The sequence below is a fragment of the Arachis stenosperma genome, chromosome 10 (genome assembly GCF_014773155.1).
Source record: "Arachis stenosperma cultivar V10309 chromosome 10, arast.V10309.gnm1.PFL2, whole genome shotgun sequence".
NCBI classification, from domain to species: Eukaryota; Viridiplantae; Streptophyta; class Magnoliopsida; order Fabales; family Fabaceae; genus Arachis; species Arachis stenosperma.
In genome coordinates, this window is record NC_080386.1 from 133924370 (window position 1) to 133936965 (window position 12596).

At 29.8% G+C, this 12596-nt stretch overlaps 2 protein-coding genes across 2 annotated transcripts; both read left to right on the forward strand.

The window, feature by feature from the left end:
* The first annotated feature begins 5242 nt into the window (after window positions 1–5242).
* LOC130957846 (cytochrome P450 71D9-like) lies at window positions 5243–7756 on the forward strand. The gene is made up of 2 exons (XM_057884691.1): window positions 5243–6094; window positions 7115–7756. The coding sequence occupies exons 1-2, from the start codon at window positions 5396–5398 to the stop codon at window positions 7754–7756; spliced, it is 1341 nt and encodes a 446-aa protein (XP_057740674.1). The 5' UTR covers window positions 5243–5395.
* Window positions 7757–10008: 2252 nt separating this feature from the next.
* On the forward strand, window positions 10009–10455 carry LOC130957848 (uncharacterized). Its single transcript, XM_057884692.1, has one exon. The coding sequence runs from the start codon at window positions 10009–10011 to the stop codon at window positions 10453–10455; it is 447 nt and encodes a 148-aa protein (XP_057740675.1).
* The last annotated feature ends 2141 nt before the right edge of the window (window positions 10456–12596 follow it).

Here is a 12596-nt window from a genome sequence, read left to right on the forward strand (position 1 = left end):
AATGGCTTAATGGGCATGTCTCCTAGTCCATACAGGGTGTCCAGGTAAGTTTTTAGCTCCCTTTCATCCAACCCTAACTTGTCGAATGCGGGTTTAAAAAGTATATCAGCCGAACTCCCTTGGTCCACCAAGGTCCTATGGAGGTTGGCATTTGCCAAGATCATGGTTATCACCACCGGGTCGTCATGCCCGAGCACGATCCCCTGTCCGTCCTCTTTGGTGAACGAGATGGTTGGGAAATCGGGAGATTCGTTTCCAACTTGATAAACTCGCTTCAGGTGTCTTTTGCGAGATGATTTAGTGAGCCCCCTCCTGCAAATCCTCCAAAGATCATGTGTATGTGTCTCTCGGGGGTTTGTGGTGGTGGGTCTCTCCTGTCTTCATCGTCTCGCTTTCTTTTTCCAGAATTCTCCGACCTTTCCATGAGATATCTATCAAGTCGGCCTTCCTTGGCCAATATTTCTATCACATTTTTAAGGTCATAGCAATCATTTGTTGAGTGACCATACATCTTATGGTACTCACAGTTGTCGCCACGACTTCCTCCCTTTTTGTTTTTGATGGGTCTAGGAGGCGGCAACCTTTCAATGTTACAGATTTATCTGTACACGTCCACTAGAGAGACTTTTAGGGGAGTATAGGAGTGATATCTCCTCGGCCTGTCGCGGCCGACCTCCTCCTTTTTCTTGGGCTCCCTTTCTTTCTCTTTTGCTGAGTGAGGGGGCCCCTGTCGCCAGCTGGGCTCCCGTAGTTTGGCATTTTCCTCCATGTTGATGTACTTTTCTGCTCTCTCTTGTACATCACTCAAAGAGGTGGGGTGCCTTTTTTATATGGACTGAGAGAAGGGGCCCTCTCTAAGTCCATTTACTAACCCCATGATAACTGCCTCTATGGGCAGGTCTTGAATCTCCAAACACGCTTTGTTGAACCTTTCCATGTAGTCACGTAGAGGTTCCCCGACCTCCTGCTTAACTCCCAGGAGACTCGGTGCGTGTTTTACTTTATCCTTCTGGATGGAGAATCGCATTAGGAATTTTCTTGAGAGGTCTTCAAAACTGGTAACCGACCTCGAAGGGAGGCTATCAAACCACTTCATCGCTGCTTTCGACAGGGTGGTCGGGAAAGCTTTGCAGCGAGTTGCATCAGAAGCATCAGCCAGATACATCCGACTTTTGAAATTGCTTAAGTGATGCTTCGGGTCTGTGGTCCCGTCATAGAGGTTCATGTCAGGGCTTTTGAAGTTTCTTGGAACTTTCGCCCTTATGATGTCCTCACTGAACAGGTCCTCCCCTCCCAGGGGCGAATCTTCTCGGTCACCGCGGGAGTTCCGACTTTTAAAGGAGGATTCGAGTTTCAAGAGTTTTTCTTCCAACTCTTTTCGTCGTTCTATCTCCTCCCTGAGGTTTCGCTCTGCCTCTCGTTGTCATTCTAGTTCCTGTTCCAATTGCTCCAGACGACCTTGGTGGCCGTGGACCAGTCCTATTAGCTCGGTTGTATGGGGTGGCTCTTTCTTTCCGGACTCTCGTCCCTCTGAGGAATTTACTTTTGGGTTCTTAAGTCCGGAGGTGCCTTCTCTATGATGGTCGTTGGTTTCTTGGTGGAGGGTCAGGTCTGCGTCATTGTTTCCGGTATCTGGATTTTCTTGTTCGGAATCAGACACTGTATGACCATCTTCGGGTGAGTTGTCCGCCATTACTGGTTGATCTCTCGGGTCCCCAGTAACAGCGCCAATGTTACGGTGGGTAACTGGAGATTGTTGGGCTGGACTCGCTGGGTTGGCCCAATCGTCTGAGGAAGGAAGCCTTCGAGCGTGATCGCACCTTTAGGGCCTCCGCTCGACTTGTACGTATGAGAGAATGGGGGGTGGTACCTGCAAAGACACTCCGATGCTTAAGTTAGCAAGGGTGTGAACAGGTCTAGAGAGTATTGGGACTTAGAGATACCTGAGGGGTGTCAGTGTATTTATAGTGGTGAGCCAATAACCACCGTTGGAGTAGTTCCATCTTTTAAGGTGGATAACCGTCCCTTTATCTTAAGGAGGTTGCGATATGGCTCCTGGAAGTGGGTTGAGAGATTTTAGGGGCAGTTATTATCTGCCAGCTAATCTTTGCTTCCGACTTCCTTAGAGCAAGTCGTGGGGAGCACCGACTTCTTAGGAGAAGGTCGGTGTTCTGTGAGGCTCAATCCTGCGAATTGGACCTGTCGTTTGGACCTGGGCCTTAACGTTGAGACAGGGTATGAACAAAACTCTATTATGATTCCCTCATACTTAAATTTAATCAATCTTTATTCAAAATATCTTTATTTTTTAACTCAGTCAATTTGCATAAATACTTAAATAGCAAGTAACCGAGATAAGCTCGTCCATAATAATTAACTAACTAACTCAGGCTAATTAACTAAAGTCCCGCTAATAGCAATTAATTAACTAACTAACTAAAGTTAGATGACATTATCAGAATTAAAACTTAAAAGAGAGCTTGCCTAGCTCATGTACCATTCATTCTTTCGTTACTTTTGTATCATATATATGTATTATACCTTATATAGCTTATACTTTATAGCATCAAATTAAACTACCTCCAAGGCTCACTAAGAAATTTGGAATAGAGAATATTTATTTTTGATATAAATCATCTGAATTATATACAAAGTACAAACTCAAAGTCGTAAATGTATATAAATAAGCGAATTCTAGAATAAAGATGAATTCAATAACTATAATAACTAAATTGTTGACCACTTAATCTTTAATACATAGTCGACAAATATAATTAAGTTTAATTATTTAATCACTAGAGTGATACCTGTGCCAATCTACAGAGTTAAATAAATAATAGAAATAATTAATAAATATTGTAAAAGTAATTTTAACTATATAATATGAATATGTATAAAAATTTATTTTTTAAAAAATATATTTATTAAAATTATGGGGTTTAATTATATGAAAACATATATTGTGAATATATGAACATTTAACTAAAATTTTATGTAAGATATAGTTATTTGTGTAATTTCTAAGGTTAATTTTATTAATTTCTATTTCAAAAAGTAAAGCTTTGTATATTTATAATTCTTAAATTTAATATGTCTATCGATTTTTTTGGTTATATTTATAAAATGTGATGTACATAACAAACCAACCTCATAATTAGCCATAAATAGATAGAAGCTAATTAAGTTAACTACTTAGCTCTAATTTGGGTAAACAACTTAAATAAGTTTTTTTTGGAAAAAGAGTTTAAAGTATAAGGACTTTTATTAATAGTAATTTATAAATAAGTTATTTTGTATTTAGATTTTTTGTTATAGAAGTACTTATTTTAAAGTTGTAGCGTTTGGATAAATAACTCAAAAAATATAATTTTTTTACACAAAAAAATAAAAATTAAAATAACGATGATAACGAATATTTTTCAATATTAAATGTTGATTTTACATAACCTAATCACTAAAATTACAATCGTGTAGGCAGTTGATTTTTTATTTGCTCTTTTATTAATTCTATTTTTTAGACAATTAGTTCTTGTTCCCTAATATCATTAGAAATTGGTTTTTCTACTTCACCTTCACCCATAATGGTGTTCTTGTATGTGGTGAATAGTAATAAAATTTTAATTTACAATAATTTTGATGGCAATGACAAAGAAATTATTGTGTAGTTAGTATTTGTTGTTTTATTGTGTATGATATGGTAGGTAAAAATAAAAAACAAATATAAAATGTGTGTCAATGTAGATTTCGTTGTTGTTTTCTTTTTTTACTCCTATTAGCCTCCTCCTTTATTGAGGTTAAGACTTGTTATAACCAACTATAAAAATAATAGCAAGCTATATAAAAATAAAATCACATGTGAAAATAATAAAATAAAAAAAATATCTGGAAAGAATATATACAGTAAGTAAGTGATTCAGATAGAACATTATTTTAAGATGGTGGTGGAGGGTCAATAATTTAAGTAGAAGATGAATCATTACTTAAAAATAGTGGTGCAGGACCAATACTTCTAACAGATGGAACATTATGTGAAAATGATGGTGAAACGCCAATACTTTTAATAGATGGAACCTTCTGTAAAAATGATGGTGGAGGACTAGTATTTTCAGCAAAAACAGACAATATTTATTTTTCTAGAGGTGATAGAATGACTTATCAAAAAAGAAAAGTCATATATTTTTACTTCTTCAATTAACTTTTCGAAAAGTTAAAATTTTTTTTAAATAGTGCCAAACACTAAAAAAAATAACTTCTGTGTTTTTCAAACGGGCTCTTAGTTGTCTTTGTAAAGCTGCTATTATTATGTGTATAACAAAAATATATATAACCAACACATAATTAATTAAGTTGCATTGGTAGGCTTCACATGCAACTAATTAATTCAGAATAATTAGTCATTTAATTACATTGTTGTTACAAGTTGCAACAAGAACCTACACAATATTACAAACGAAAATGTTTGGAGTCATAGTTTGAGAACTAAAGAAAATTATAAATTTTTTTAATGTATTTATTTTTTTTATTTTGTATTCTTTAATCATTGTTAAAATAAATAGATAATTTTAAATAATATAAATACACAATTATAGATGTTACATATAAAAAATTATGAATGTTAAGGTAAATTAAAGCTAAGTAACTGTATTATCTTCATTCACTAATATATACTATATAAGAAAAAAACAATATCTTCGTTGATGTGATTGCTTATAATTAGTAGACATAGAATATCAGCAAATGTAAAACGTTTTGATTTATATATGTGGTGGGTATTCATCTAATCTGTCTACATTACTATCTTAAATAAGTGAGGATAAGGTTTCTGTAAGTAAATTTTGTAGTTTTTAGTCATCAATTAGTTATTAATAATATTTTGAATGGTGTAAAATCATTCAATTTTTTTTATGGTTAAGTGTTGGCCAAAATTTAATAAAAGTGCTGTCCTAGCACTCCTCTCCTAGAAATACTACTTATCTAAATATCTAACTGTTTAGATATTGTACTTGAACCACAAATATTGAGAATTTGAACACCTGAGACCAACACTAAATTTTTGTGTTCTTCCATAATAATTGCCTATATATTTTGATATGTAAATCCAACTAATTAAGACATAGATATAGAAAAAAAATGCACTTATTAAGTCCCTCTTAGATCTCTCTCCATGGATTCTTCTCTACTCTTCAACTTATTATCAGCATTTATCTCCTTAATTATTCTCTTCATCACTGCTTCACTCAAAATAGCAACAAACCATAAAAAGAAAAGTAGTGCAACTTTAAACATACCTCCAGGACCATGGAAACTACCCATTATAGGAAACATAATACCCCATCTTGTTACATCCACACCACATAGAAAACTAAGAGATTTGGCCATCAAATATGGACCACTGATGCACCTTCAACTTGGTGAAATCTCTGCCATTGTTGTTTCCTCTCCAGAGTATGCAAAGTTGGTAATGAAAACACATGATGTTATCTTTGCTTCCAGGCCTAAATTTCTATTCTCAGAGATTGTGACATATAATTGCACAGATATAGCTTTCTCACCATATGGAAATTATTGGAAGCTACTAAGGAAAGTTTCCACATTAGAGCTTTTCAGTCCAAAGCGTGTGAATTCTTTCAAATCAATAAGAGAAGAAGAGTTCAATAGTCTTGTCAAAAGGATTATGATCGAGTCGAAAACACAGAGCATGATCAACCTCACTGAAGAAGTGATTTCAACAACATATGCAATCGTTTCAAAGGCTGCGTTTGGATCAAGATGCAAAGATCAAGAGGAGTTCATAGCAGTTTCAAAAGAAGTAGCAATGATTGGGGCGGGTTTTGACATAGGAGAGTTGTTTCCTTCTTCCAAATGGATTCAACTTGTGAGTGGTTTGAGACCTAAGCTTGAGAGGCTGCGAACAAAAAGTGATAGGATATTGAGAAACATCATCAATGACCACAAAGATGTTGAAAAAGTCCAAGGTGGTGATCATGATTCAAATGAAAATCTTGTAGATGTTCTACTAAAATTTCTGGATGATGCTAATGGTATCAATCAAGATATTTGCTTCACTGAGGACAACATCAAGGCTATAATCCTGGTAAGTGTAATCACAGTAATTTTATTGAAGATAATAATATAATCATGCTGCTTAATTGTTCATTGACTTAGATAAATGCTTAGGTGCATGAACTTCCTTTACAACATTAAGAATTTAGTTTTGATGAATAAAGGAGTTTCATATATGTATTTAATTATAAAATAAAGTATATTTTTTATCTTTAATATTTGTATTTTTTTTAAATAATATTTTTAATATTTAGTTTTATTTAATTTTATTCTTGATATTTTCGTCTCATTTGATTTTGTCTTTAATATTTTTAATTTGTGTCAAAATTATTTTAAAAATGTTTAAATTTATCCCTAACATTTTATACAAAACTAACATTTATGATAATTTTGACCCAAATTAAAAACAGTAAAAATAAAATTGAATGTAAATAAAAGTTAAAAATATTTTTAAAAAAAATCATATAAAGATAAAAGATATTACTTTATCATCAATTATAAGTATCCTTGCGTCAATAAAAGTAAGTATTTTTTTAACAATTATTGTGTGAACGATTATATATATATATATATATATATATAATAGATATAATTAGATGACTATTGTTTATAATTATTTATACTATTAATTAATACATAAAAATTAAACTCGTAAAATTAATATGCGTCTAGATTTATTTATATTTTATAAAACCTAAAAGTAACTTCTTTATGTTATAAAAAAGATTATCCACAACAAAGGCTTACAAATATATTATTAAACCGAAGAAATGGGTTATGCTATAGTATACTAAAATCAGCTATTAAAAGTCAGCCATAAATATAAATACATGTTAGAATATAAATACATATTGAAAAAATTAAACCACACATATTTATACATAACAATATTCGTAGTTGATTTTAATGGCTAATTTTAATGTACAAAACTACAAATAACAGTTTCCATAAAATAATTACATTTAATCATGTTATATATGATGATGATGAAATTTTTTTGTCAAATAAAGTTACTTAGCACTTAACCTCATTTATCATGGTTACATTTTAGACCATTTTTACTGCTGGAGGGGAGACAACAGCAACAACCATAGATTGGGTAATGTCAGAGATGATGAAGAATCCAAGAGTAATGCAAAAGGCACAAGCTGAGGTTAGGGATATATTCAACAAAAGTGGAAGGGTTGACGAGACTTGTATCCATGAACTCAAGTATTTGAACTCAGTTGTGAAAGAAACACTAAGGTTACACCCTCCACTTCCCCTCTTACTTCCAAGAGAATGTGGAAAACAAGAATGTGAGATCAATGGATATCACATACCCTACAAAAGTAAGGTGATAGTGAATGTTTGGGCTATTGGAAGAGATCCAAACTACTGGACCGAACCTGAAAAGTTTTATCCGGAGAGATTCATGGAAAATAATTCTTCTATTGATTATAAAGGAAATAATTTTGAGTACCTCCCATTTGGAGGTGGAAGAAGAATATGTCCTGCAAGCATGTTTGGTATAATGAATGTTGAGTTGACACTTGCATTTTTGTTGTATCACTTTGATTGGAAGCTTCCCAATGAAATGAAATTTGATGATGTGGACATGACTGAACAAGTTGGAATTACTGCAAAAAGAAAACAAGACCTCAACCTGATTCCCGTTGTTTCTTGTTTTGATAGTGGGGCGAAATATATATAACATGATAATAATTTTATAATAAAAATATTATGTTTACATAAAAAGTTAATTATTAAATTATTTATTATAAATTTGTGTATAAATATATATGATTTAATTTATTTTAAATGTGTATTTTATATTTTAAAATTTATATTTTAAGATTTATTATATACAAGTGATTATTTTATGTATACGTACTATAATTATTGTTATAATTATATTTTGTTATTGTAAAATATAATTAGATTTCAAAATATCTAATTACAAATTAAAATACTAGAATAGTAATTTAAATAATAATATAAAATTTTAAATTTAAATTTTTATATTTCATATTTTAAAATTTTGATATTATAATCAAAATGTCTTTATATATATATATATATATGTTGTTAAACAATCATTTAAAATTCAACCTTCATACAATTAGCTCTTGATGATATTCATAGTTGAAAAAGTTCATTCAGTGTAGCTGTTATAAAAAAAACTAAAGGTAATTTTAAAAGAAAAAACACAAATGGATAGATAATATTCTTTCGAGTCGATTTTTAAAAAAGAACACTAAACTTATTTAAATTTGAAAATTAATCATTATAATTGACATCTAATATGAAGTTCTCAAATTGACTATTAAATGTCTAAAGTTGAATAAAAAATTATTGTGGGGTCAAATTAAATAATTTAGTGGGAACAAATAAATATTATTATCATATACTACTCAATAAAATTTTAAATTGTAGTGGGAGCGCTTGCCCCCACACCTATAATAGTAGATCCGTCCCTGCTTCTTGTCCATTAGCTTCATTATAAAATAAATGTACTCTATAATTTGAAATAATGCAAATTCTCTCATGCCTTTAATTTTGGTGTTGAAATTGCCAAAGTTATTTTTTGTAGTAAATTTTAAATATTAAAAAATTGTTTATTTTTATATTTTTTAATTTAAATATTAATTTTTATCTCTTTTTAATAAACTAAGTAAGTATATATAGACACTGTAGCATATACCTTAAAATAATCAATGTTCTGTAATTCTGTTATCGTCCAGAAATTATCAATATTTTTATTCATCTTTTCAATGAAAAAAGTTGGCAACAATGACATTTTTTTTTCGTATGAATTGGGACTAAGCAGTCCCTAACCAATGTAAGTTGCTAACCATTTGAGTGGTGACAGTTAAATATTTAATGGCCATGTCATCAGTTTAACGATTTACGTTCATTAACCTTTAAGGCTTTAACAATTGAGTTGTATCTTAAGCATTAAAAAGTAAAATTTGATTTGAATTTTTTTTTCAGACAAAAAAAATTTGTCCTTTAAAATAATAATTAGGAGTTAAATTAGTGTTTATTCTCCTCTTTTCTTTGTTTGAATTCCAAATAAAATAATACTTTTTTTTAAATTATGGAATTGATAGAGCTGCATAAAAAATAGAAAATAATAAGAAATTGGAGAACTTCTGTAGTTATCTACTAAAAATTAGTAAAAAAAAAAAAAAACTAAATTATATTATAAGTTTGTAACATATGTCGATCATAAAAGCAGTTGTTCAAGGCCAATAAATTATAACTCAAATGGTAATATGGTATAATTTTTTTATACTCATTTAACTATTTAAGAGATTGCGGGTAGCATTTTTTATTATTTTTTAATAAATATAGTTTTTTACTACAAATTTAATTTAAATATTCTCTAAAGGTTTCTACTCGGAAAACAAAATTATTAAAAATTACAAATTAATATTAACTAAAATATTAAACTTATATTGAGGTGCATTTAGAAGATGATAGCGTGAAGTGGAAACAAGGAAGCTTTGGGAATTTGGAAAAGAAATGAATCGACGCCTTCTTTCATTTCTCTTTTGTTTTTCTTCACAATTTCTAAGTTTAAATCTCATTGTTCATCCGCTATCTTATGTTTTAATTTAAATTTATATTTACCGAACTATGTATATTTAAATTTTTGAATTTATTTTGAGCGTAACTTAATTGAAAGTATTGTGATTTGGATAAAAATTTAAATTTTAAATTTAAAAAGATTAATAGATATTAACTAAAAAGATAAATTCTTTAATTAAATTCTATTATTAAAGATATTGCGTTTACTTACCATATAACTGTCTTCTTATTCCTATAAATACTTCAAATTAGACGCACCTTTCATCAAACAAAACAAAAAAGGTTCACTAGTCTCTCTTTTTAAGTTCTAATTATTCTTACAATTACAAAAACCCTATTAAGCTGATTTAGATTTGAATATCAACCACCAGCATGAGCGTAGAAATCATAGACGGCACCACCATCACCAACTTCGTGGAAGACGAGGATGCCTTCTCCGCGTCCGTGAGCGACCTCTTCGCTCAACTGGACGCGGACAAAGATGGCTTTCTGTCTTACACGGAGATGGTGAAGGAGCTCCAAAGGCTGAGAGTGATGGAGACTCATTTCGGCGTGGACGTGAAGCGCGATCCCGAGGAGGTGGCGCGTGTGTACGAGTCGCTCTTCGTGCAATTTGACCACGACATGAATGGGAGGGTAGATAAGAATGAGTTCAAGAAAGAAACAAAGAAGATGCTTCTGGCCATGGCGAATGGGCTTGGATCATTGCCAGTTCAGATGGCACTTGAACATGATAGTCTCCTCTTGAAGGCTGTTAAACGTGAATATTCCTGTGGTGCTGCTTCTTCTAATAATGATCTTCTTGCTAATGCTGCTTAATTTTTTGTTGTGGGAATAATAAACATTTTCTCAAAAAATTAGTTTAACTTTTGGATTCACTAAAAGTTCGAACTCTTGACCTTTTGGATCTATTAAATCTTAGTTTTATATTATTCTTCATTTTTGTATGGAAGGAGTGAACGTGCAATACACGATATATAATATATAATGAAACGGTTCCGTTACGTTACTAACGGTATATCTGCCAACTTCTGCCAACTCTTATTTATAATTGTGTTTCATAGAAATGTGTTTGTAAATGTGTCTAATAAAAATGTATTTTTTATAATTGTGTTTAATAGAAGTGTCTTTATAGATATATTTTTTAGATGTGTCTCTTTATATATGTATTTAAAATATATTAATTATTAGACACATTTACGAATACACTTCTATAAAACACAAATATAAATAAGAATTGGCAAAAGTTGGCAGATAATATATTAGTACCTCTACTTTTTCATAATAAAATTACTTATTCAAAAGTTTACATGGTTAAATAAAGGATCGCACTAGGATACAAAATCAAATTTATAGAGAGAGAATACAGAATTTTGTTGTGATTGAAATTTTGACAGGTCCATAACACTCTCTCTCTATTAGTAATTGTTTTGAATCCTTAACTCCGATAATGTCATTAGTAAAAAATGGAAAATTCTACTATGCTGAAGAAGGATTCCTTTTTCAGATGTTGAAGTATTCGTGTCAAATTAAAAAGATGCACTGTATTTTGCAGCATAAAAGTGATTTTAAATTTTGATAAGTGACAAGCAATGGCTACAATAGTTGGACTCACAGTAGCAGCCTTTGTCTAGTAATTATTAATCGTAGAAAAATTATAATTATCTAACTCAGACATTTAAAAAAGTATAGGTATAAAATAATTTTTTAATATTAACATAACCTTTTTATTGTATGCGGCCCACGGTCTATGATAACAATTATTGTATGTGTAGTTAATTTGCGCTACATATAGTGAAAAAAAAAAGTGTAGAATGGATTAAGAAATGAAAATTTTGAAAAGGTATGTGATGAGGTCCAAAATAAAAAGAGAAACATTAAAACAAAAACAAAAAATTAAAAACGGTTCCGTGTCGAAAAAAAAAAAAAGAAACAAAAGGATAACTGGCCAAAGAAATTAAAGAATATTTTTATTGTTGGTATTAAAAATGATAAATTAAATAAAAAATTAAACATAAATAATATATAATAAAAACATAATTAGTAAAAAGTTAGAATTTACTAATAAAATTATTGAGAGTATTTGAAAAGAATACTAAAATTTGTCAATTTAAATATTATTTTTAATGCAGTAAATAAAGATTATTTTATTATAATCTAAGTACTTAAAAAGTAGTTAATTTTTATATGTTATTGTAAATTAATCAATGAATATGAACTTTTATTATAATAAAAAAATTATTGCATACTAAAATAGATAATAATAAAAAAATATTATATAAAAAATATATTAAAAAAGGTAGAAAAAAAGATTAAATATAATTAAAAAGATAACATAATAATTTAATACAAAGTTTTTTTAATAATTATCTATGTAAAACAATTTTAAGTAATATTATTCAAACAATATTCATTTTAACAATTATTAATTTTAGTATAGAATAGCTAAACATAAATTTATGTGTATATATTTATTGTATATTTTTATGTATAATGTTTAGTAGTTATTGTTTGGAAGTAATAATTAAGTGTTGTAAATTAGTTGTAGTGAGAATAACATTTTTCTTCTATGTACATGATATGTTAATGATAATCCATGTTTTCTATTTTTTTAATGTACACTCTTCTATGGAACAAAAATTACATAGAATTATACTATGTGTACATTGAAATCAGCGTGAATAAGATATATGTTACAATATAAATATACGTTGAAACTAAATTAAATCACATATGTACTTATACATAAATATATTGGTAGCTGATTTTAGCGGCTGATTTGGTACGCAAATAATATTTATGAATTAAATAAGATGAACTTAAATTTATTTGAATAAAATAGGGTATATCTAAAACGAGCACAACCATTATGTTATGTACTTATTCGATGTGTCATACTTATATAGACCATTAGATTTGATTAGATGAAAATCAAAGGCTAATATGAAAGAAGAGCATTG

Coding starts and splice junctions, on each gene's coding strand:
- LOC130957846 (XM_057884691.1), top strand. CDS start 5,396: ATGCACCTTCAACTTGGTGAAATCTCTGCCATTGTTGTTTCCTCTCCA. Junction 6,095..7,114: donor ACATCAAGGCTATAATCCTG/GTAAGTGTAATC, acceptor GTTACATTTTAG/ACCATTTTTACTGCTGGAGG.
- LOC130957848 (XM_057884692.1), top strand. CDS start 10,009: ATGAGCGTAGAAATCATAGACGGCACCACCATCACCAACTTCGTGGAA.